The following is a 27,051-nucleotide window of genomic DNA, read 5'->3' as shown; positions in this document are numbered from 1 at the left end:
GTCCAGCCTCCTATAGATATCAACTGAGCCAGACATTGATCCTAACCCTTCTAGTCTGATGCTAATTTTAGTACCCCTATGAAGGTAAATCAGAAGTTTCAATATAGCACCAGGAAGGCCCAAGGCAGAAAGCTTTCTCCAAAGCCTATCATCATGTACTTTATTGAATGCAGACGTAAGATCGTCGAAAAATACACACACTACACTTCTCCTTTGTCAACTTATCTTGCAAATCATAGTTAAGAGGAAGCCATTCAGCTGCTGGCCACGGCTTTTCAGAACCCAAATTGATGTGCATCTAAATGGCTAGTTTCCTTGGCCCAACTATTAATTTCTTTAAAATAATAGATGAAAATATCTTACTCCAGCGATTCAATAGTTTAAGGGCTCCATTCTATCACCCTTCTTGAATATGGGGATCAGAGATGAGGTTTTGCAAGACTTGGGTATGACTTGAGTAGTATAATGTCTTTAAAGAACGTAAATAAGATGGCATCCCACAAGGGTCACCCTTTAAAGTTCAATTAGATACAGTATCTAGGGCTGCTGCACATGATAATTTGGCTTTTTTAATAAGGTCCAAAATGTCTCAAGAGTCAAAGTCAAGCTCCCATTTCTTAACAAATCACTTCTTATTGTGCTACAAGATATTAAAAGGTGAAGAGACAGAAATCTCGATTTTCATGTTTTCGGTCATGAACAGACTTGATTAATCCTACAGACTCTAGAGGTGCTGATGAAGGGTGCTATTCTGGAGGGTCATCTGCACAGACACAGGCTTTTGAGAACCTCTTTCTAGTACTAGACAAAGGGAAGATGTTATAAATCTTGTAATGAACTTACATTTTTCCCTGGGACTTGCTTGTGAAACTTGATGATCAGGATGCTTATTTCATGATTCCCATAAAACAGGATGATCAGAGTTTCCTGCATATGCATTTGGCTGGAATGATAGGATATGATATGATGACATGATAGTTTATTTATATAGCGCCTATACACAATGTGTTTCAAAGCGCTTCAAGGCAAGGGAGGGAACAAGGGAAAATACAATGACATTCTTACAGGGCATGAACAGTAAGGATGTGAAATGAACTATTGTACTCCGCCTGACGACATTTCAGATAGTGCAAGAGCTAAGACATAGATAATGAAGGGAGGGAGAGCGTGGGAAGGAAATGGAAACAGACAGGCGACTACCGTACTAGGCCTGACGACATTTCTGGTAGAGCCGGAGAAAAACAAGAGGTGAGGGAGAGGGGTGCAGAAAGGTAAGGGAGGAACAAAACAAGCAACTATCATACTAGGCCTGACAACATTTTAGATAGTGCTGGAGGAGGGCAGGGAGGAAAAAAACAGTAAGGGGAGGAGGGAGGAGACAGACGAGGTTTCTATCATACTAGGTCCAGGGACAATTCTGATAGAGTAAGTGCATAGAAGAAAGTAAGGGGAGGAGATAGGAAAAGGGAGAAAGGAAAGGAGGAAAGAACAGAGAGTTAGCAGTCAAAAGAGTGGGGAAGCAAGAGGGGAGAGTGAATACAATTCCAGAAGTCAGTAGTAACACATAATGTTGCAAGCCAGGATACAAGATGGAGATGGGAACAGCATGATTCAGGGCCATCATGAGTACAAGATGCAAATGAATGAGGTGTACATTCATCTGCCTTGCCTCTGGGCTTTCTCTTTCTCCTTGGGTTTTGACCAATGTTCTTCATTCTCTAGCAGATTAATTCTCTACCACAGTGTTTGACTGATTACTTACTTATAGACAATCTGCCCTTCATAGCCCAGGATCTACTCACCATGTGCAACCAAGGTCACCAGGCAATATCCAGCAAGGTACCACGTTGTTACATCGCCAGGCTTCTTTTCGCAGAGTTTTTTGCTGAACATTTTCGGCCGAAAAAGCTCATTGAAAAATATGGGGGTGGGTGGGTGGGTAAAGAAATATAAGGGGTTTGGGGCGTGTGGGGAATAGGGACTAGATAATAAGGGAAAGGGGGTTTGGGGGTGAACCACCAAATAATATAATACAAAAAAAATCAATCAGTCTTTTCATCTGAAAATATTCAGCAAAAAATCCACGGTAAAAAAATCTGGTGATCTAATCACATAGAACCATCCAGTAGTCTCTCTGCTTTACCATAATTTGTAATACGTGTTGAAGGGTCTCCTAAGACTTCCTTTCACTAAGTGTAAGCAATTGTAATTGTAATTGCTTATTTGTAAAGCGCTTATACACAAGTGAAGTACTTCAAAGCGCTTCAAGGCGGGAAGGGAATAGAGTAATTCTTAGGCCTTGAAGTTTCTAAATGATCCAACAATAAATAAATAAATGACTAGCATGCTAGGCCTGATAGCATTGCCACTAGTGCAAGTGCATGACAAGAAGGAAGGCAAGAAAGGGGGGAGGAGTATGAGAAAAACATACAGCAACAAAAAACTACCATACTAGGCCTGGTGAACTAGGCCTAGTGCAATCTGGTAATGTAAGTGTGCAGACAGAAGGTGAAAGGAAGGTGGAGGGGAACGAGTGCGCCCAATCCAGCAGGGCCCTGGGTTAAGTGCAGGGAGGTTACCCTTCTCACAGAATGAATCTCAGAAGTGCAGTAGTGGTGAGCAGAGTGCAGAGGCCTGGAGGCAACAACTTGAAGGAGAGCCTGGGACCTGTGAGGCTCTGGAGGTTCACCAGGCTACCAGTCGGCAAAACAGAGCGGAGTTAGGGAAGAGAAGGAGGGGGGAAGTAGGTGTGAATAGAGAGGAGGTTAGCAAGGGAGAGGGAGATAGAAAGAGGAAGAGAAGAGGAAGGTCTTCAGGAGTTTCCTAAATTTAAGGGGATCAGGCTCAAGATAGAGAGGGGAAGGGAGGTTGTTCCAGAGGGGAAGCACCTGGAGAGGATAAAGATCTACCCCCAAATTTCAGTTTGGAGAAACGGCTCACCCGCAGAGAGTTGGAAGAGGATGAGCGGAGGACTCTAGAGGGAGAGTATTTAGGGATAGAGAGTTATACATAGTGCAGGTCCCGGCCCCAGAAAGCCTTGTGGACTATGCAGAGGGTCTTGAATTGATCCTTGCAGTCATGGTTAGCAAATGGAGAGATTTCAGTGCCGGAGCGATGCTGTCCCTGGGCATGAGGCCAAGGATAAGGAAATTAAGACCCTATGAGGCTGCCCTACATGAGGCTGCCCTACACCTAACCTTCAAAATTTGCTCAGATGTTGGGTCTCCTAACCACCTCCATCCAGGTCATTGTTTTGATCCCTTGAACTACCCGGCCCTTCAGCACCTCAAATAATTTCATCTGCAGTAGCTTAGACCTGTCCTATGGCATGAGAGATAGGCTTTTTTGCCTCAAAATGAAAAGCAATTACCAGACTTCGTTGTGGAGGCAGAAGCTAGCTTCGTGGGTTGGGTCACTCACAGTGGCCACCAGAGTATGTGGCGGCCTTGGTTAGATCAGAAGGCCCCCGTACCTATCTGTTTCCTAAGATTTCTCACATGCTTTTTTGCACTCTGGCATTTGGGCAGGAATAGGAATTGCTACATGACTTTGTTATGGGTGGCCAACATATTGGTTGTACATTTTTCAACCATGTGGGTGTGACAAGCTCTCATGACTGAGGGATTCTAGCAAATGGAAGCAGCAGATGCAGATCGTTCAAATGACTCAGCACAAGGGGACTTTTTCAATGTGGCTCTCTTCAACCTTCCCTCTTCCATCACCTCCTTGACTTCTTCACGTCAAGTAGCAGTGACCACAAAAGCCTTCCTGCAGCCTTGAAGGGGGATGCCACCTCGCCCTGTCCTAGTGGCTTTCGAATTGTCATTTCGGTGCACATCTAGTTTTGGTTGCAAACTTCTGGCTGGCAAAATCATGATATCCAGCTCTCCTTAACTCAGCAATTGCTCCTACCCTGATCCTTCACCACTGTGTGGGCATTTTCCCTCTTGTGCAAGGGCGGCACCATTTTCTGGTGAGAGCAGGGACGCTGATGCTTCTTGCCTGGAGCACTACAGGCTATATTGGGAGTCTAAAGATGAAGGAGGCTTCCAATCGTCCACTGTGAGTGTGGCTTTCAGGTACCAGAAGGAGACAGTTTTCATTTTGGTTGGTCCGATTCATTTAGCACACAGAACATGACATGGATCTCTTTCAAGTCAACATAAAAGACCTGTCGATCTCCCATGTCTTTTTGTTTCATACTGGTAAGTGTTACAGGATGGGTATTTGCTGGGCAGTTAACAACCGCCAAGAGGGTTGAGTTGGGGTTGGTGTGGGAGGATTAGTTCACAGATGCCTCTTAGAAGACATGAGGTGTTTTGCGTACCTATTCTAATGTATCACTGTTTGCAGGTTGTAGGGTGAGTCACGTTTCTCTTTCTCTCTGAATATATGCAATACAATGAGGATCTTTCCATCCAGCATTTGTCTTGAACACTAAAGACTTCTCCCAAGTGAATCAGTCTTAGATTTACGTGTGCATAATTATAATTGGTGTTTTATTATGGGCTTAATACCCAAAGGTTTCTAAGCCCGGACCCGGGGATCGAAAGCAACGTCTTGTCGTCTTGTTGTTGTCTTGCTTCCAAGGCGAGCGCGTTGCCCCTGACCTATCCTCCTGGCCACCAATTGTTTACCCTTTTGCCCATGTTTCAGTGGCTTTAGCTTCTTAAGTGTAATTGGTAATGCATGAGGCTAGAACTGATCTTTGATCTTTGAGCCCCATCCGGTAGAGAGGCTGTGACCTGTGGTACCCATTTTGCAGCTGCGTAGCTGGAAGATACTCTGTGGACCGCAGATTAGTTTTATGCTTCTCTCAGCCGAACCTTTCAGCTCAAGTAGTTCAGCATCTTTACCAGTTTGTTATTTTATGTCTTTGATCATGCCATGATTCCTGCCCCAGTGTAATGTAAAAGTACTACGATTTTGCCAGGTTTTGCAAAAGCATGGTTATGATAAGAATTGTCAGCGAGTATTATCCCTCCTGGCCAACACGCCGCAACTGAGATTACTTCGATTTTGCCTTTGTTTTCATGTGTTTATATTGGCTTGGGATTCCTACATCTGATCATCTTTGAACTATTGCCTCCTGACTTAATTGGTCCATTTGGATTGAAGTTTCTAGCTGAAAAGAAGTTTGGTTTTGAAGTTTCAAGGTAGAGGATATGGGCATTAGTATTACCTTTGATGGAGGAAAGAGACTGCCAGGTATGAGCTACAGCATTTTGTTTGCTTCTAATGTTTCATATTTTCAATTGCAGGGCGTGGGGGCATTTTATTAGCGAGAAATGGCATAGTGCCTCCAGGTTTTATGCAGAATCATAACTTCAGTACATGAACGTGGGGAAATCATATATTAAGCACTCAACAAGCATCCTACACCTAAAGGGTACATTGATAGCCCTGATGTTACCAAAGCAATTCTCTCAACATCCTGCATGCGGGTGGACACTGGGGTGAATAGACTATGCTAGCTTACCTTGGCAACCCAGCCCTTGCAGGGGCAAATTCTAACCACCTGCCAGAAAAGGAGCAGGGAAGCATAGAAGCAGTGAAGGCTCCAGGTGGCAAGTTTTCCTGTCTGGAGCAGGTGCAGCTGCCGGCATCTGCACGCACTGGGTTATTTAAGCTCTGGGATACTGGAGGCCGTGGGCCAATGGGTAAACAGAAGGTGATGGTGCACTAAGAGAACTAAGAGCAGAGTTGCAATGAACCATTGCCCTCCTCATGCATGTACAGGGTGGGGTGAATGTTTCAGATATCATAAGAGCAGAGCTTCAAGGAACCATAGCCCTCTGCAAGGAACAGCATGGTGTGCATGTTTCAGGTGTCATAAGAGCAGAGCTACAAGGAACCTTTGCCCTCTGCATGCTAGTGCAGCCAAGTACAGAGTCATGTGAATGTTTCAGGTATCATAAGAGCAGAGCTGCTAGGAAGCATTTGCCTTGTCTGCAAGGAACAGGATGGTGTGCATCTTATAGGTATCATAAGAGCAGAGCTTCAAGGAAACATTGCCCTCTGCAAGGAACAGGGTAGTGTGCATTTTTCAGGTATCATAGGAGCAGAAGCTCAATGATCCATTGCCCTACGCAAGGAACAGGGTGGTGTGTTTCTTTCAAGTATCATAAGAGCAGAGCTGCAAGGAACCATTGCTCTTTGCAAAGAACAAGGTGGTGCATGTTTCAGAGGTCATAGGAGCAGAGCTGCAAGGAACCATTGCTCTTTGCAAAGAACAAGGTGGTGCATGTTTCAGAGGTCATAGGAGCAGAGCTGCAAGGAACAATTGCCCTCTTCATGCAAGTACAGGGTGGTATTAATGTTTCAGGTATCATAAGAGCTGCAAGTAACCATTGCCCCCTGTAAGGAACAGGGTGGTGTACATGTTTCAGGTGTCATCATAGTAGAGCTGCAAGGACCCGTTGCCCTTTGCAAGGAACCGGGTGGCGTACGTGTTTCAGGTATCATGAGAGCAGAGCTGCAAGGAACCATTGCCCTTTGCAAGGAACAGGGTGGTGTTTATGTTTGAGGTGTTACACACTTGAGATGTCCCCTCTTGTGAATCTTGGCTTTTTCCTTTAGATGAAGGCAGTAAAAAACTAGCCCAACATATGCTCCTCGCCAATACTTAGTTTGCATATTTGTGCTTAGAAATCCACAACTTGTCAAGTGGCCACATATCAGCATTCTTTATTAAATGCATAAAGATATACAGTATGTAATCATATACAATGAAGAAATCAGAGATTTTAAATGAATACAAATTTGCAGAAACACAAGACTGTGACTCTGTCCTAATCGCCTTCCCATTTGCTTTACGGTGTCACTTCCTGCTGTTTTACTGCACATTGTATCTCCTCCATATCTCCATCTCTCATTGTGTTCCTTCCTCTTCACTCTAATTGATAAAGCAAAGTAATTTTGGTTTTGGCAATTTTTTGTGGCACTTGCGCCACATAATTGCTGAAACCATTGTTACAGAAGAGAGAGAGAGAGAGAGAGAGGGCTTGGGGGTTCTGAACTGAAAATATTTGATTGGCTGTGAAACAGGCAATGCCATGGCATAAAACTGCCATATCAATAAAATCTATTTTTTCTCCAAACCCTGCTGCCGTACTACACAATGAGAAGTTCCCTAACAATATTTGCTTCAATTAGCAGCTTTGTAAGAAGCAAGTAGGATGCTGGGCTTTCCATTTCCCAGCTGTACAGTGATTTAATATTGGGCTATCTTGGGCTATTTCTTTCAGACAGTGGGGCTATTTTAGGGCTACCTTTGATGACATATTTTTAGTCCTCATGAGGCTGCCTTTCTGCAAGCACCCAACCACCAAATCTAAGTCTCTCTACCCCGAACCCCCACTCTACCTCCACCCAGCCCACTCCCAATCTCTCTACCCCCACACACCCACCCCATTGAGTGTGCTGGTTGGGTTTTGTTTGGGCTATTTTGGGCTACATTTGACAAGTCCTCCCGAGGCTGCTTTGGTCTTCGTGGTTTTGCCCCCAACCAACTACCATTGGCTGTTGGATGGGGGCATCGATCACCCCACCTCCATTCTCTCTAACCCTACCCACTCACCACCCCTACCCACCCTAACCCCACCCTCTCAACCTACCCCCACCTACCTAATCCCCACCCTCTCTACCCTCATCCACCCAATCCCCATGCTCTCTTCCCATACCCACCCACCCCAACCCCATCCTGTTTACCACAAAACACCCACCCTACCCACACTCTATCTCTTCCCACCCACCGAACTCCCACTTCTTCTACCCCCACTCTCTCTACCCCAACTCACCCTGCCATACCCCCACTCTCTCTACCCCCACCCATCCTACCACCACTCTCTCAACCCCACCCAACCTAAACCCACTCTCTCTACCCCCACCCACTCTACCATCACCCACTCCACTGCCACCAACCCTGCCCCTGCACTCTAGATCCCACCCACCCTACCACCATTCTCTCTAGCCCCCACCCACCCAATGACCACTCTCTCTGCCCCCACCTACCCACCCACTCTCTCTAACCTCACCCACCCAACCCCCACTTTCTCTACCCACACCCACACACCCTACCCCCACTTTCTCTACCCCTACCCACCCCCCTACCACCACTCAATCTACTCACACCCACCCGACCTCCACTCTCTCCACCCCACCCACCCTACCTCTACTCTCTCTACCCCACTCACCAATTTCCCCACATCTCTACCCTCACCCAATCCCTACATTATCTACCCTACCCCTACTCCCTCTACCCCACCTGCTCTAACCCCACTTCCTCTACCTCACCCACCCTAAACCCAATCTCTCACCCCCACCCACCCAATCTCCACTCTCTCTACCCCCACTCGCTCACCCCACCCCACTCTCTCTACCCCCACCTACCCACCATACCCCACTCTATCTCTACCCCAACCCATACACCCTATCCCCTAATCTCTACCCCCACCCACCCTATCCCCCACTCTCTCTACCCCCACCCACCCTATCCCCCACTCTCTCTACCCCCACCCACCCTACCACCACTCTCTACCTCGACTCTCTCTACCCACAACCAATGACCCCTACCTCAGCTCTCTCTACCCCACCCAAACACCCTACCTCTACTCTCTCTACCCCCACCCAGCCTACATCAACTCTCTACCCCACCTACCCACCCTACCTCCACTCTCTCTACCCCCACCCACCCATCCTACCTCCACTCTCTCTACCCCATCCACTCACCCATCCACCACTCCCTCTACCCCACCCACCCTACCCTAATCTCTCTAACCCCACCCACCCTACCCACACTCATGCTACCCCCAACCACACACCCGACCTCCACTCTATGTAACACATCCACCGACCCTATCCCCACTCTCTCTACCCCCACCCACCTCTCCCTACCTACCCCCACTCTCTCTACCCCCACCCACCCTATCCCTACTCTCTCTGCCCTCACCCACCCACCCTACCCCTACACTCTACCCCATCCACCTACCCAACCAGCACGGTACCCCACCCACCCACCTCTCTCTACCCCAACCTACACACCCTACCCCACTCTTTCCACCCCTCTCTCCAACCCAACCACCTGCCCTACCTCCACTCTCTCTACCCCTAATCCATCCACCCTTCCACCACTCTCTCTACCCCCACCCATGCTACTCCCACTCTCTCTACCCCACCCACCCTACCCGCACTCTCACTTCCCCCAACCCACCCAACTCTGTCTACAACCCACCCCCACTCTCTACCCCGTCTCATCCTTCTTCTCACAGTGTCCCTTTATTTCTTACCCTCTTACTCTCAAACTTTTTTGCTCATATTTTCTTTTGCTCATTATCAATGGCACCCTCTCCCAATTGTTTCCTCCCTTGCCCTATTCTCCTTCCTTCTCATTCTCATGCACACCTGTGCCCCTTTTCGCATCCTCCTTTGAGCCATTGCACTCTCCTCCTTGCACCCTGGTGCCTATATATGCAAAATGAAAGAACAGCACTAAAGGCCAAAACTTTTGTCTTTGCCAATGCTTGTTTTAATTGGCTATGATTTTTACAATTCAGTTTCCTGCAAACAAAAGTGCTACTGCATGCAATAATACAGCATGTGGGAGTACATTATAATTTGGAAGAATTCCTTTGAAACATTCCCAGAATCTTACAATGTCTACCAAAGAATGGAGCAGGATTTCCATTGCCAACATTTTGGCCAACTTCTTGTAACACTAACCACAAGATCTCTATCCAGTGCGATTGACCGAGGTCTACACCTACATTGTTACAGGCCACATTCCAGCCTGTCTGTGGATTACCCACAAGGAGTTTAGACTGGGGCATCCCCCAACCTCATAGGAGAAGCTACAGGCGCTTATCACATCTTCATGGCCTTGAAAATAACCTGTAAGAGAGTTGGAGGTGGATAAGTGTAGGGCTCATAGAAGGAAGGTGCTTTGGAAGAGAAAGTTGAAGCAAGTGCTGTCCCAGGCCCCAGAAAGCCTTGTGGCCGATGCAAAGGGTCTTGAACTTGATCCTTGCAGCCACAGGGAGCCAGTGGAGAGATTTCAGAGCTGGAGAGATACGATCCCTGGACTTGAGGCCAAGGACAAGTCTCGCAGTCTTGTTCTGGATAAGTTGTAAAGATCGAAGAGTAGAGACAGGCAGATTTAGAAAGAGAGATGTTGCAATAATCCAGCCTAGAGAGGACCAGAGCTCTGGAGACAGTGAACCTCTGGGGGAAGTGAGGAAAGGCAGAATACCTCTTAGGAGGTGCAGTTGATAGTGTGACTTCTTAGAGACGTCGGAGATGTGACTAGAGAAGGAGAGGGTGGAGTCAAAGATGACACCAAGATTCTTAGCTTCACAGGAAGGAGCAGGAAGAGGGTGCAGGGTGGGCAGCCAGAATAGAGAGAGGAAAGGAGGGCGCAGGTGTCCCAATGAAGAGGGTCTCAGTCTTACTGGCATTAAGGCAGAGATCATTGGCGGCACACCATTCCTGAATTTCTGTCAGTCTGGTATGAGGAGCAGAGGTGGCTGAGGGGATCCTGAAGGAGAGTTGGGTGTTGTCCACATAACACTGAAAGTTAGAGCAGAAAGTAGCGATGCCATGGGCAAGAGGTGCCAGGTAGTGGTTGAAAAGCCAGGGAGAAAGGTTAGACCCATGGGGAAGACCACAAGTAGAGAGAGAAATAATGGAGAGGAAAGGCCCAAGTTGGACCTGAGATGGTTGGTCAGTGAGAAAGGAGGTCAACCAGGCCAGGGCCTGACCAGTGATACCCATGTTGTCGCAGAGGCGATTGAGCAGGATGACATGGTTGACTGTATCGAAAGCAGAGGATAGATTGAGGATAATGAGGACAGAAGGTTAGAGTCAAGATTAGAGAGCAAATCTATATGGGTGTTCAGGAGAGCAATGTCCATGCTTCTGGCAGCTCTGAAGCCAGTCTGGTGATCATGGAGACAACCAACAGATTTAGTGTGCAGAATAAGCTGGGAAATGGCCAGCTTTTCCATGAGTTTGCCCAGGAAAGGAGTGATGGAGATTGGGCGATAGTCAGCCGAAGAGGAAGGATCAGGAGAGGGCTTCTTTAGAAGGGGGTGCACAAGGTAGTGCTTAAGGAGGAGGGGACGGTTCCAGTGGCAAAAGAGTGATTGCAGAAATCGGCCAAGGCTGGAGCAAGGGTGTCGATCTGGTCCTTGATAGTTCTGGATGAGCAAGGGAGAACCTGCTTTGACAAGGCTTTCATAAATCGGACTTGTCTAGAAACCTTCTCTAGGGTGAGGAGGATAGTCGGCCGAAGAGAGGCCATGGGTGGTAGCGGAGGAGGAAGAGGAGGTAGAGGAAGAGAGAGTGCACAGGATGTCCTGAGTTTTAGTGGTGAAATGAGAAGCAAGGGCCATGCAGAGGGCCTGGGAGGGAACAGGAGAGGTACAGACTGCCACAGGATTGGCCATCTCCTTGCAGATTTTGAAAGGTTTGGCCGAGTTGTTAAGATGCCGCAGAGACACAGGCTTGAATGTAGGCTCTCTTCTTAGAGAGGACAGAGAGTCTGTACTGCCTTTGCAGCAGGTGGCAGGTCAGTTTGTCAAGGTGTGCACCTGATGCCCTGCACTTCCTCTCAGCTGCGGTGGCTTGAGATAATATTGCTCTGTAAGCATTGCAGTGAGACGGCTGCAGTGAGCTGGGCTTGCGGTTAGATGGCTTTCACTGCAATGTGATAGATCTGAAAATTAAAAAGGATGCTAAAAAGCCTTTGTAGCACTTATAAAGTGCTGAACTTACACTCATTGGTTACACACAGTAGGGATGCAGATGTGCCTAAAATGTATGCCTTCTCATATACTACTGCACATTCGTATGCATGTAAACAGAACACAAAGAAAGTCAGATTTGTGGGACTATGACTTTTATAACACGGAGAGGAATATTTGCAGGCTAAGTTTCGGCTTTATGGTCCGGGACGGGCCCTGTGCTCTGCCGATGCCACTCTTCTCTCCAATCTGGCAGTGAAATACTGCCGTATTGGGGGGCGCTCATTTCCGGTGGTGGCTGCAGGCCTGTGGAATGCCCTACCACGTCCCTTAAGATCTACAGTTGACCACCTGGTCTTCCGTGAAGCTTTGAAAACTTTCCTTTTCTAATTCGTTCGGTCCCTTTTCCTTCTGCTTTGCTAGTAGCGCCAAGATGCCTTTGGGCGAATGCCACACTAATATCAAACAATCCATGATGGGATGAAAGGAAATTAGCTTGCCTGGAATTAAATCTCATAACAAAAAACAGAACAAGATGGCAAGTGAGGTAGGCTTTAACATGCCACATATGCTCTAAAACACCTTCACGCCATAGGCGAAGCACATGAATGATTACATGTCTAGGAAGGTATCTTTCCTAAGGGTTCCTGGTAAGCCTTGAACCTCCAGGTCACTAATCAGTAAACAATATGTGAATGGTCAAGGCTATTTTGTCACACTCCTCTCTCTTTTTACATTGATTGTTTTACATGGGATACACAAAAATCAATTTGTATCCATATATTCACATTCATTGGCCAAAAGTCGGGCCTTTGCACAATATTTTGCACATTAATATCAGCATAGTACATTTCTTAGACACATAGGTGAGACACGAGTAATCTGCAGTGTCTTATTTTCAATGTATTTGCTTTGTTGTGGGGTCTGCCATGGTTTAAGCTGTGGTGACATTTGTTGAATTGATCAGGTCGACACAGTGTGCTTCGGCCGTGTAGTCACCGATCTACGGTGTCAGAGATAAGCGGCCTTCATCAGGACGGAGTGTCTGTTTTGGTAGAAGCCCAGTCCAATCCTGGCAGGGGGAGCCCTACGTATGGAGTCCACTCAATGGAGGAAGTCAGCGCCACCCATCTATTAAGGTGGGGATCTGCCTGAAGGCTGCACTGGCCCGACAAACACTAATTAAAGGGTAGGCAAAAAGTATGGTTCCTCTACTCCGTTTTAAAAGCTAAAAATTAAGAAGGTAGTTGCACTTATTCCTACATGCGCCAGTTTTAGGAAAAAAGAAGAGACTCCACTCAATTGGAATGTAGTAATTGTGAATTTGTATTATTTAGAACGAGTGCCCTTTGTTATAACACGTGTTTCAACGGTCTACGCCGTCTTTCTCAAATCAGGGCTAATTTTTAATACAAGAATGCAAACAAAAATCAATGTTTAAATTCAACAGAAAAATAGTGACCAATTGTAGCACGGACAAATTATGTCAAATGTAACACCGACAGAAAAAAGGGGGGGTTTGTTAAGGAGGATCATTCAGGGAAAAAAGTGAGTCATTAAGTATCAAAAATAAATTGAAAAACATCCGTTGTTGCATCAAATGTCCACATGAAAACATTTTGAAAATAAACAGAACGGGGTGGAGGACGGGGGGGGGGGAAATAGAGACAAGAGAAAAAAGGAAAAGAAAAAAAAAACATCATGAGTTCAATTATCTCTTAGCATTCAGTTGACAAAGTTTTTAATATAAAAAATGAGCTAATTATGTCTTACCCAATGGTATTGGTTGTAAATATTGAACGTGGCTTGTCAGCATAGCAAAAATGTAAATTCACGAGTTAAATCCCAGCCTGTTAAATAAAATGATATGTATAATATTCTAAAAGTACATTTATTTTTAAGTTTATAGTGGAGCGGCATTTGTAAATGAATTGATGCTACACGTTCGTGAGATGACAGAAGCACTTAGGGGATGACACCCTCTAGTTATAATACAAGTGCCGTGAAAAGAGGCTGCGCGATGAGTCCTGATCCCTATCTTATTGTCTTATAATGTATCGAAGTCAAATTTGAGAGGGTTCACTTCGCACACGCTACAGATAAAAGCTTGCTTAAGTCTGTGTCTCACCTCTGCAGTCAAAAATACAAGCTCTGTACAATTCCGTCCGCGTTCACAGAAGAAGCCAAAATGGTGGCTTTAAGTAGTTGTTATTGAGGTTGTCTAGGCAACCAAAGAGGTCCTTTTTCTATTTCTAAAATGAGCGCCATCTTTTGGGCTCTGAAAGAAAACAGTGTTTACTCACGGTTGCGTGAGCCCATACATAAGTAAATGTCCAGTATCTACAATTTCGTTCTAGCGGAATTGGATGTTGTGAAAATAAATCTCCCCGGGAGGGGCAAAAAAAGCAGTTATGATTCGCTAGCTACTATATGGCTACGGTCAAGAGACAAATACATACATGAATGATGTACGTGATTGAAGTCAGGTAATTAGAAGGTCAATAATCGATTATGTTAATATTAAGTACTGTATCACATAACAAATTAAAGGGGTTGGGCTTAGTCACATAGTGTAACATGGGGCCACTTGAAAAACATTTCCAGGGAATCTTTTGGTTCCCAGTTGGCCCCTACCTGGCAGTGAGCAAAGATCTCTGATAAATGAGCCGGGTAGTACCCGCTGAAGGGAGACAGCCAGCGCCTGCAAGTCCATGTGCGGACCAGTTAGACCAGTGTAGAGCCATGGATGTGGTCAACGTGTTTCCTTTGATTTCATACTCACTAGTGTGAGAATCGAACGAAGTGAGCTACAGTGAGACATGGTTGCGTGGTAAGCTTCCTGGGAGGTACGTGTGTGCATTCTATGCCATTCCTATCATGCAAGCTCTTCTCTTATATGTAATTCAGCAGTAAGGAAACGAATAGCAAAAAATAACTACATATCCCATGCCATCCCAGATCCCTGTTTATTCTTTTTGATTTCATTCTGCTGAAATAAATATAAGAACAGAACATTTGACTTCCCTCGGTGCCATTAGTAGAATCCAGACTGTCATGACTGCTAGGAGCAATAGATATTGTTACACACGTGTTATTTTCATTGAGTCATATTTTCATAGCAGAAACACTAACGTTGCAAACGTAAACATGTACATATATCTGTATATCACTGCGTCATTTAGATCATTGCCATTTAAATGTTTTACTTTTTTGCTTCTCTTCCTCCTATAATGAAATCGGGGGAGACACCCTCTACTCCCCCTCGCAATGATACCATTTTACTTTACATCGTTCATCACAATGTGATTTCCTATTGCTGTTGCAAGCCTGCAGTATAATTTGTCCTTAGTTTCTGACAACGATATTTTCGGTGCCGATCTAATCACTGGTCACCTGTTATGCATACCAAATAATCTGACGTTATGAAATGCGCATGCATGTCCCTGCGGCTTCTCACTGTATTCCTCTGTTTTCCACAGGCCCTGTGTATTGGTGTCGTCGCTGGCTGGAGGTATGCAGGGGCCTCTGAGCCCCGCGTTCTTGCCCGCAGCTGAAACTCGTGCTCAGAAGGAGGAATGAGAAACATGTCTCGTGGCCCCCCTCTGCTGGACACATAGTACAATTAACCTGCCTGCCCGAAGCAAAATGGCTTCTTCAATCACAGCTTCTGTGGTAAAACAGACGCTTCAGTCAAGGGAAAGGCGCGATCATCAAATCCTGCTACACTATAATTACACAGGGAAACTGACACAAAGAGGGCCCGAATCTAATCACATGGATATTTCCAGCATAGCGTTCATGGTCATATGCAGCTTCATTGTGCTGGAGAACCTGATGGTCCTGATTGCCATATGGAAAAATAACAGGTTTCACAACCGGATGTACTTTTTTATCGGCAACCTGGCGCTCTGTGACTTGTTAGCTGGCATAGCATACCAAGTGAACATCCTTATGTCGGGGAAAAAGACGCTCAGCATCTCGCTGACCGTCTGGTTTGTAAGGGAAGGCAGCATGTTCGTCGCCCTCGGTGCTTCGACTTTCAGTCTGTTGGCAATAGCCATCGAAAGGCACTTGACCATGATTAAAATGAGGCCTTATGATGCCAACAAGAAGTACAGGGTGTTCCTTCTGATTGGCACGTGCTGGCTGATCTCTTTTACATTGGGCGCCTTACCAATCCTTGGCTGGAACTGCATAGACAATCTACCAGACTGCTCCACCATCCTGCCGCTGTACTCCAAGAAATATGTTGCCTTCTGCATCAGCATTTTCATGATTACCCTGTTGGCCATTGTGATGCTCTATGCCCGCATATACATACTCGTAAAGTCCAGTGGCCGCAGAGTCACCAATCATACCACTTTGGAGCGCTCCATGGCCCTCTTAAGGACTGTCGTGATCGTAGTGGGTGTCTTCATTGCCTGCTGGTCTCCATTGTTCATTCTTTTGCTCATCGACGTCGCCTGCAAAGCGCAGGAGTGCGACATTTTGTTTTCTGCCAAATGGTTCATTGTCGTCGCTGTCCTGAACTCTGCCATGAACCCGGTCATATACACGCTGGCAAGCAAGGAGATGCGCCGTGCCTTCCTACGCCTGGTGTGTGGTTGCTTCATGAAGAGCAGTGCCACAAGGTCTTTGCCTATTCAGCCACCAGCAGACCACAGCCGAAGCAAGTCGAGCAGCGGAATCTTCCCAAGGCCAAAAGAAGAACTGTCACCCAGAGCTGTCCCACCATGTACTTTTGAGAAAAGTACCTCGTGTCATAACGGAAAGGCCTGACAGGGAACCACTAGTCCACTGTTGTGCGGACCCAGTTGGAAAAAATGACATTTTCCACTCATGTTTATTACATAAGAACTTCATACAGAAATGGAGATGAAAGGGAGATGGGGAGAAAAGGGAGAAAACACTATATAATGGTCCGGTCCTATTTATTGCATGAACTAGTTCGATTTTTGTAAGTGGGACACAGAGGTGAACTCAGGAAAGCTCTTTATTGTACCATGTACCAGCATGCCTTAGGCTGACAAAGTGGTGGCTGTCTGAAAGTGTGACAGTTGCAAAGATATTTAACAAAAGAAACTAAATGTATTGTCTGATAGCTATGCCCATACACAAGTGTCCATGGCTTAGCTAGTTGTGTGCACATCTGTTTGCAGAGGGAGCGCAATTGAGGTTTAGCCATGAAATGTGTCTGTAGTAGGCCCATGGCTTCCACCGCGAGTAGAGTGGACCTTTATGTGACACATCTATGGCGAGCAGGCACTTCTGTTGCTCCCCATGAGGTTTTGGGGGCATGTGAATGGTGGTATCGAAGGAGAGCGGGGGATGTTGGAATTCCTATAATGTTTCCAGGGTGAGTTGGCATTCATACAGGAAAGCCATGGGCCGAGGTTTTCCTTTAGCAGTTTAATGGGGAGTGGTCGCCCAGTTGAAACCCCATGGGGAGTGGGCAGTTTCCTGACAGGTACAAGGGTAGGTGGGATTCCAATGGGGAATTGGTATTCCACAGGCTCATGACACTAGTTTAAGGGTGTGCGCATCCCACGCACATGCATCTCTGAGATGTGCTGGCGACGTGCACTTGCACGTGTGTTGGACATGTTCTCTTTCATGGCATGAGCAGTAATGTGGCCTTTCGTCTCCCTCTTTGTTACTTATTCACACGCCTTCTAGTTCACTTATATTAAGTTATGAGAGAGGGCATGCCTCTATTTATATACTGATATGCAAAATCTGTTACAATAATAAATGCAATTAACAGGAAACAATCATATCCGTGTTTCAGTCCTTTGTGCAACAGGTGTAGAGCTTCAATGCACACATTTCAGGTGAGTGAGTATCTACAGAGACTGCTGACAGCAAAAGAAAACAACGGCAGTGATCTGCGAACGGCCTATCAGCAAACAGCCAATCAGCAAACAGATAATCATGTGGAGTCGATAAGGCGTAGAAGGGGAACAGCAGGATCTAATGGTGCGAGAGCCATCTATTCTGGGTCTCATTATGACATATTACCAGAAATCCTATTGAATGCACTTACTTTAAAATGCAAAGTTGTAATATTGCAGATAAAGGTTATACCAAAAGTCTGTGAAAGTTAAAATACCCCTAAACCGACACTCTCAGTTCTAAAAACATGAGTGAGTGACTGACTGACTAATTGAGTGACTGGATGGCTGAGTAGTGTCTCTACGGTCTCCAGGCAATGGGCAACAGAAATCAAGTTGAAGGGCTAATGGTACTGATCTATGTTCCCTTCGGTCTGTAAAGGGACAATTGACCCCTCCCAAGAGTTCGGCTGGGCCCTCCTACTGAGACCGTGTGCATTAACATTCCTCCTCGTTTACACATTTGCTTTGCTTTGTTCCTGTGCATGACACTGGTGCCTCCACCTTAGGTGTACTGGGGTACCCCACTAAACCCTATGGAACTCAGAAAGGTTAGACATATGCCCCAATTCTAGCAAAGCACTATGGCATGCGATGGGTATAGCATTGTCTCACAATAGAGGCCATGAATAGCACAAAAAAGGATTATGCTTTGCCAACCGTAGGTGTCACGCAGTAATGAAGACATGGCAACTTGACAGAGCAAACAGTAATGACTTAAGTTAAAGTAAGGTCTGAGCAAGAGGTTCTGCGAGCCTGTCCCTACTTGCTTACAAATTACACAGAAGAGTCTGGACATTTAATCGTCTTTAAAAAAGAACAATCCCTTTTTTCTATAGGTAACAGCTGGCGCAAAGGGAAATGTTTAAGAACAGTTCCAGAAAAGGCATAGAATTAGACCAGACAGCTGCAAACCTCCAACACATATTGGGGTATTTTTGACAGTCACAGTTTCGTTGTGTAATCAGGTGTATTTCTGTGGATGGACTGCCCATCCGAAACACTCCTTGCCACAAAAGGGCTGGTCAAGGGTATGTAGGGTGCTTGCACATGTGCAACAAGTTCTCACACATCTTTCTGCCCCCATTGGCTCAAAGGGCAGCATCAGTGCTCTTTACACCTGCACACCTGCGACACACCAATGCCGGCACCTCTGTCACCGTCAGCTACTAAAATCTGGATGCTGCCACTGCAGGTGCTTTAAGCCAAGAAACATTGCACAACGGAGCCCCTGAGCAATGACTGAGAGATTACAAACCTATGGCTGTCCGTTAACTGAAACCCTGCATTGTGGTGAAGCGCCGGCACATTCGTGAAGTTGCGGGCGAAAATGGAACTCTTTTCTGCCCCTTGTAATGTCCAGGAGGCAAAAGCTAGCACTACTTAGTGTCCTTCTGTCACTTGTGTTAACTTTGCTCCTAAACCCACACTACAAGCATCTGATGTTATTATATTTCTTTTTATTGGGTTAAACATACTCAACGTTTGCTCCTGCACCCTGTTTCTCAATGCAAGCAGTAATCTGATCATGTTTTCAGTCCACACAAAGTTTTCATTTTTTCTTAACAATTTGCGTAGGTTGGTGCATTTAGTTGAAAAACCTTCAATACATTTTGAAAAATATTCAGCAAGACCTAAGAATGCCCTCAGCATATCTTTACTGTGTGGTGCTGGTGCTTTTAATACATCATCTGCCAAACTAGGTTTTGTTTGAATGCCATGGTCATCAATTATATGTCCCAAATAGGCAACTTCCCTGACTTTAAATCTGCATTTCTTCTTTTTTTATAGTTTGTCCTGCACCTTTGAGAATTCCAAGTACCTGTTATAAACACTTATCATGAATAGGTATATCTTCTGTAAAAATCAAGATAGCATCCTGGAAATATTTAACATTAGGCATATAGTGAAATAGCTTATCTATGAGCCACTGGAAAACATCAACCACAAGGCAATACCGAAAGGCATGTTCTTAAATTTATATGCACCAAATGGTGTTATAAATAACATTAGATGCCTGAAATCTTGGTTTAGTACTATTTGATGTAATGCACTTGGTAGGTCTAGAGTTGTAAAGTATGTGGCCCCTTGTAAAAGGGTTATGATTTCCTGTACTTTAGGAAGAGAATGACGATATAGCCAGATGTTAGTGTTTAAGGATCTCAGATCTACACACATGGTTATCGCACCATCCTGCTTTTTTGCTATGACCACTGGATAAACCCACTTGGTTGCTTCTATTGCTTAAATAGCCCCATTGCTGCACAACTTATCGAACTCTTCCATTCATTTTTTTCTTCTCATTAGCATTACCGGTCTCACTTTATGTGCCTCTGTTCTTGCACCTTCCTTAAGAATTATCCTGTGACTGAAATTTGTCAGACATTCTAACTTAGAATTAAAAACTTCCTTGCATCTGCTACAAATGTCACTCTCTACAGCCATAACAGGCTCGGGTGCATTTGGGTCTAACCTAATCTTTACATCCTTTTGGTGTTTCCAACTCAGCAACGGTGCCCCTTTCTCTGCCATGTACAACGTTCCATGCACTCTCTTACCTTTTAATTAAATTTCAACCATGTGTGAACCTAAGATTTTTATATGAAAACCCCCATAACCTTTAGGAGTTATGTCAGATTCCATTAAATCATTAAGCTTGAACCGCAACCTGACATATATCTATTTGCACCTATTATTGTACATCTAGAATCTGCCATCAGCTTTAATTCACATCCATACAATTTTACTTCACACCAAGGAGCATCCACATCATTTTCGTCCACTATTGCAATCAGCAATTCATTCATGTCTTCAGGAACCAAATACATTTCTAAATTTCTCACAGCACTTGAATTGTTTCCACATAAATTTGTTAAATGTCCTCGGTTATTACATGTGTTGTATGTTACTACCGGGGCCGGACAATACAGATTGTTGGATAAGTGATCACTGCATCCACATGCCAAACACGCAGTCTTATTCTTGAACCATTGTGCTCTGCAGTTGGCATTAGTATGTGGCCCATCCACACTGTTTGTTGTCCTTTGAAATCTGAGCATTCTGTTGTTTACACTATTGACCTCTCGTTTGGGGTTATCGTGCATAAGTCTGTGAGTAAGCAGCAGATTGTTCTGACAACTTTGCCATTTCTTTTGCTTGTTCTAAAGTGAGTTATTTTATCATTAGTAGTCTCTCCTCCAATTTCTTGTCAGTTGTGCATTGTACAATTGTATCCCTTATCAGACTGTCAGCAAGTGTATGTTATCTTTTTCATTGATTTCGTTGTTGCATGTAAAGAACATATGTCGCTCCATAATGACATGTATACTAGGTCCAAATGTATCTGCCAAGATAGACATGCTCTCGCTTTTTTCCTTTTTTAGATGCTGAGTTATGCAAGGTTTGAGTTCTCCATGGCTGTGTGCACACTTTGCTTGGAATGCTGTTCAGCTACTACAGTCTAGTGTGTGCCCTTATTTAGAGTCCTGTCGTATTTGCTTTAGACGACTTACAGCCTTATTGTTGTAATATTAACAGGCACCGTTAGGGGGGCCTGCTGCACGGACACACATGAACGGTTCCTTTAAGTATGGTGGCTTGCTAGTCAATTGCCAGGGGTCCATCATCTTTCTCCCACTCATTGGCATTGTTGTAGAATAATGCCTCAGGGGCCAGTGGTAAGATAACACTTCTTTATTCGGTTCTGCCATTGAGCCGGCTACACTTTTAACTTCTGCTCATCTCCTTGTGCCGTACCAACTGTCTGCACAAAGTTTTCATAACAAGCACTTGGCACCACATGGGGAGATGCGCTGAGTCCATATAGAAGACTGACTTCCTGCTAAAGGAGTGCTTTAAATTAAATTCTATATTTCTAAATTGTGATGTTTTCATCAATAAGCAAGGAAGAAATCACAACCAAAGCTTGATTTAAGTTAAGATAATAACAAAACTAGCCAGCTGTGAGGGCCAGTAATAATGGTATATATAAGCTGCATTAATCACCTGAGTGAAAGGCCGGCCCTTAACATGGGTTTGGGGGATCTGTTAACAACCGGCATGGTCACCAGTGGAGTAATTATATCATTAGCACAGAGGCCAATTTCTAGGGGAGTAGGGGACTGGTCGGGTTTGCAGAGTAACTGTCATGTATACAAAATGAAATAAAGCACACACTGTGAGGCCCAGGCACAGCAGCTCACCAGAACTAAAAGGTGGAATTGTCTCCACTATATTTGCAATGAGCAGCTGAGAATAATCTATGCCTTGTTTGGTCTCACTCCATTCACTCTCAGAATCTACAGTATGACTCACACTCTGTTCAGAGCAAGACAGTTCTATGTGTCTTCACACTATAGAAGTTCTTGTTACACATTTACTGCCCCCAGAAACCAAGCATTTATGCAGGCCCTGTCCTCACAGCATTTTCAGTTTTCAGAGCCAGCCGACCGACGCATGAACAAAAGCAGTATAAGGGATCAAGAGTAAGACTCAGGCACAGTGGCATGTTAGGTGATTGTTATAAACGTTTATTTATCTTTATCAAAATAATGAACGGGTTGGGGAAAATCCTATTTATCCCTAATCCTAAAAGGGGTTTCCCTGCCTCAACAAAACTAAGGATTGTCTGTGTCAGGATGTTGAAGAAAAGATTGTCCTCTGTCGTGTGTCCAAAAATCTTAAACCAACCCTTACAATCTAAACTCAATATCCTGTGTGCAAGGGAATTTGGTATCAGGTAATATTATCCCCACCAATAATATCGGCATATATGTGGTCGTGGGGTAAGGCCATAGGCGTTATTATTAGTGGGGATAATTTATTGTATTATTGGGACCGAGGGTTGCGGGGGTGTCCCTCGCTCCATTCAAAAAACTATGGGGGTTGCAGGGGTGTCCGCCTGCAGGTTCCATGGCTTAATATCGCTGGAGAAATATGGCGATATTTTTGTATGGCGATATTTCATGGAACACATGGAACCGTGAATTTTTGTAGGCTGTAATCTTATAGCTTTCTTTCAGAGTTCCAAAATATAAGGTTTTAAGTGCAGAAAAGAAAATAATAATTTCCACTAGAGAAAGGGGTCCCCCCTTCCTCTGTGTTTCCTTCTGGTCTTTCACTGTCTATCCGGTACCTCCGGATAAAGATCAACAATGTTCCATTGCTCAAATAAACGGGGGAGGGAGAACCCCCCCTGCACTTCGCTTTCCTTCAAATATTTTACATTTTGGTTTAAAGGGAGACAACCTCTCTCTTGTGTTTCCCCACTTTTTATAATTCCACATTAAGGAAAGCACCTATTTTCCTGGATACTTTCTACTTCACTTAACATAGTTCAAGTTTGTCTGAGGGGAATTAATCATCCCTTGAGCTTCTTTTAACTACACAATTCACTTAAATGTTCAGTTTCTCACACTTCTATTAGCCTCTTTAACTCCCTGGTGTACTCTACTGCCAGGGTAATTCCGACTTCTCACTGATCCTTAGAAGGGGGATAATATTCCCTTTTATATCCATTTGTCACTGTTTCACAATTTCAGGTTAACTTCCCTTCTCACTCCTGGTTTACTCTCCTGCCAGGATGTCACACTACTGTTTCGCTTTATCTTGTTCTATGTGTGTGAGTCCTAGACTCACTGGTTGTCTGGTTCACTAACCTGCCAGGGCTTTTCCATTCTTCAATCACTCTCTCTTTTATCTACATAATAATGCATTTCCAACATTGGGACACTACCCTTTCTCAGCAAAATCCATTTCTGTTTCAACTCTGCTTTTCAAATAATTGGGTTAACCACACTTTTTCCAGTAAAGTTTGTATTTACAATAATTCCACTTCTGAATTATTGGGTTACCGACCCTTTGTTCATATTGCTTGCATCTGTATCAGTTTCTTTAATGGTATCACTTTAACTCTCTCGTGCTGCTAATGTGACACAACATTCACCTTCAAGCACTCCGGTAACCCATTTGCTTTCCCTGGGCTTAATGGGTGGCTTTGGTGTACCTCATGTCTTTCGTTCTCCTTCCTTTTCATTCTGCTGACTCGTGCATCCTGTTAGCCAGTTAGCCCTCGCTTTGCCTTCTTCTGCTCCGTATGGTGTCAGCTGCTTAAGGCCATCAAGCAGTGAGTTTCCTTCGGTTCGGTCTCCTTGCATGCCATTCGTGTCAGCCTCTATACTGTTTTTTACAGTATGTTTGCATTTAACGTTCCAACCAGCATCAGAACAATGTACCAACAGTTTCAGTCTCTGCCTCTCTCATTCTGGTCAGCTGTGTCAGCTTTAAACTTCCTGGCTTTGCTTACTATTTTCCAAAGACTAGAAACCAGCATTGGCTTCCAGTTTCTGGTCATCTTCATTACTTTTTCCCTCTACCTCATCTCAGTACTAAAAAGGGAGTCCGGGGGTAAATAAGGTGGTTGGTTGAGAAAACCTAGGGATTCTTTAACTACATCACAATAAGCCACGTAGGTATGTTGCAAGGTCACGTGAATGTCATTAGCAATTGTGACTGCAAGAGTATTTTGATCGAGTAGTTTATTGCCTTTCTGGAATTTGTCCTCCCCTGTGTTGCCCTCCAGCAGATAGCCAACCCCAGGATCAGAGTCAGGTAGCTTCTCTCTTTCCCATACCACATAAGAGAAGCTTCCCTCCAAAGAATCAGTGACGATGTTGCTAGATTCATCACAGCACAATGAACAATATGTACACCATCGCTCTGAGACCTCACATTTCCCCTGGCTACGTTTGTGAAGGCCATCCAGGCCTGTAGTTTTATTCTTTTAAATTCTGGGACTTTTAGTTTTTCCCCATTTGAATTTAAGGAAAACAATTCCAAGCAAAAACAGGACTAGCTGAGAGCTTGCCTGGGCTGACCTCGTATCTCTGCCCACCTCTCAAGAAGTGAATGCTTGTTGTCAGTAAACCAAGTTTATTTCACAATGGCCGCTGGGAGAGAGGTTAGACAACTCCTTGGAGAATGAACTAACGTGAGTCTCTCTATGAACCACCACAGAACAGATATACTATATATACATTTCTAGAGCACTTAACACATTCATACATTTCCCTCATGTTCCCTTAGAAGTCATTACCCAAAATACAAATGGGTTGGCACTATACTAGGAAATCTAAACCCCAAAATCTAATTGGCTTCCTTGCACTGTGGCACCATCCCCTTGAACATACCATTTTCATGACATTGCAAAAAAAAGCCCAACCCTCTTCTTTGGATTCTTCCTGCAAGACACCCACCCCTTACATGGCATACAATACATTTTTAGTACAGCTTCCACTTGGTGACAGATCTGCAATGCTAAATCTGACATGCATGGCTTATGTATTATGTATGGACACTTTACGAGGCTGTGGAGAGCTAACAAAAAGGCTTCTTAGATTTGGCACTAACTCATTTATCAAAGCACTGTGGTACTCTAGATATTTATTCTTGGCATCATCTTGCCTTTTCATTGTGCATGACCATTGGTTCTATTCAATTAATCTGGCCTCCGTTCCCATTATAATCTTGTCCTGCTAATCCATTGAACCTTCTCATAGGCCCATGGTCATCTCTACTCGCAGTCTCTACTCCCAATCACTACCCCCACATTGACAGTGCCAGGTGGCAGATGCTTAGTTAGCCACTCGCTTAGCAATCTCTTTCGTGACCAGATAGATTACCCGAAAAAGAATGTGTGCAGGTTTATTGTTATTTATGTGTGTTCAAAACTACAGCATCCCCTCATAATGTATTTTTCATTCAACAGCCTGTTTCTACCTTATATGCAGCTTCTGTGCTTTTAAATCTCATCATGCTCAGTTGCACAATGTGCTCCCGTATTCTATTATATGGTGCGCACAACATGAATTTCTCTTTTCTATTGGGATGAAATAAATCTACTTGAACATTCCCCTGTTTAGTTAATTCATTAACTAATACATTTCCTAGATCCACATCTGAACCCCAATTAATTCCTAATTTACAGTTTGAGTACTCACATGAAATGAAATGGCAATGGTTCTAGTCTTGAACTGGTTGGCAGACATTATACGAGCAGCTCCTGGCATGTTAAAAAAACAGCATCTAGAAAAAACTTGATGAAGGCTAAAAATACACAGTACAAAAATGATGATTGGCATCAGGAACTTCAGTGCAAGGCTCATCCATAATGGAACCCATGTGAACCAAGTGTCAATCCATTAATCTGGTTTAATGCCAGCCTCACTTTCGATGGCCTGTTTCAGTGTATGCAATGCAGAAATGGTCTGCACAAGTGTCTCATTCTCCCCATCGTACACGAGTCTGAAGGTGCAACACAAGCTACCTATTTTGCTACAAACCCCACCCTCCATAGCAGTGAGGAGGTCGAGGACGTAGCAATTCTATAATGTCATAAGCTTCAACGCATGCATCTCTTCCCTTGATGGCATTAAATGCTAACTCTGAAGAATTTAACAACAAATACAGTCTGAATTGGGTAATATGGAGCCATTTTGCACTCGCTATGGTTTTTACACCCAGGGGCAGGAATGAGGGAAACACCATCTCAGCCTTATTTATTTATTTTTAAAATGTGTAAACCGTGCCACATGCCCAGAGACCAAAGAGCACACACAGAGAACAAACAAACACACCACAATAAAAGAAGAGCAAGGATACAGTGTCAGAGGGGCAAAAAAGCATTAGGAACAGAGTTGAATTAATCAAGAGGTAGGTTCAACAGATACGTTGTCAGCTTTTTAAAAAACTCTGTGGTAGTAGGTGTAGCTATGAGGCTGTATGGAAGTGCATTCCAGACAATTGGACTCGGGACATCAAAAATGCATCCACCAGCATTAGCCAGTTTCAACCTTGGCTGTACGATTTTAAGTTGGTTCGTAGACCTTGCTAAAAAGTCTGTAGTGCTCAGGAATCCTGTCTAGTGCTTCTGTTGATGCTGCTGAAACATGATTAGAGCATTTGACCCTACTAGAAAGTGCCATCTTCATGGGCTCTGAAAAGTTTCATACACTGTTCTCATCCGGAAACTCAAAGGATGCAAGGGGCACATGGGGCAAGGTAGGCACACATACAATTTTTGATACCGTATTTCCAAATGTCAAGTGTTTTCCAGAAGCATGTAAATTGACACATGCAGTATAGTCAAACTGCACACACCCCACCAGACTGGAAGCAATTGTCGATAGGAGTTTGTTCCACAAGTCCATGTGGTGTTTAACAATGCAGATGTTCATCCAGCCAGTTCAGCAAGGCATATTATGTGACTGCAGTTTCCATTAGTCCCCACAGACACCGACACATCACCCTTTAAACACAGAGAAAAATGTGTATGTAGCTTTCTCTGGCTCCTTGAGCCATGTCAGACATTTTTATATGGTGTGGAAAGGTTTCAGATATTTCCACAATCCTCATTAATTTGTGCT

General features: G+C 44.5%; 1 protein-coding gene across 1 annotated transcript in view; it reads left to right on the top strand.

Annotated features, from left to right (window-relative positions):
* The window catches only part of S1PR3 (sphingosine-1-phosphate receptor 3), a 45,211-nt gene extending 27,702 nt beyond the window's left edge, over positions 1-17,509 (top strand). Inside the window, exon 2 of the mRNA XM_069625658.1 lies at positions 15,218-17,509. Coding sequence (XP_069481759.1) covers positions 15,384-16,517 — 1,134 coding nt within the window. The 5' untranslated portion in view covers positions 15,218-15,383 and the 3' untranslated portion in view covers positions 16,518-17,509. The remainder of the gene's footprint in view (positions 1-15,217) is intronic.
* The last annotated feature ends 9,542 nt before the right edge of the window (positions 17,510-27,051 follow it).

This window comes from Ambystoma mexicanum, chromosome 6p (assembly GCF_040938575.1).
Source record: "Ambystoma mexicanum isolate Mex_15411 chromosome 6p, UKY_AmexF1_1, whole genome shotgun sequence".
Taxonomy (NCBI): domain Eukaryota; kingdom Metazoa; phylum Chordata; class Amphibia; order Caudata; family Ambystomatidae; genus Ambystoma; species Ambystoma mexicanum.
The sequence above is the reverse complement of the archived record's forward strand: the minus strand, read 5'-3'. Positions and strand labels throughout refer to the sequence as shown.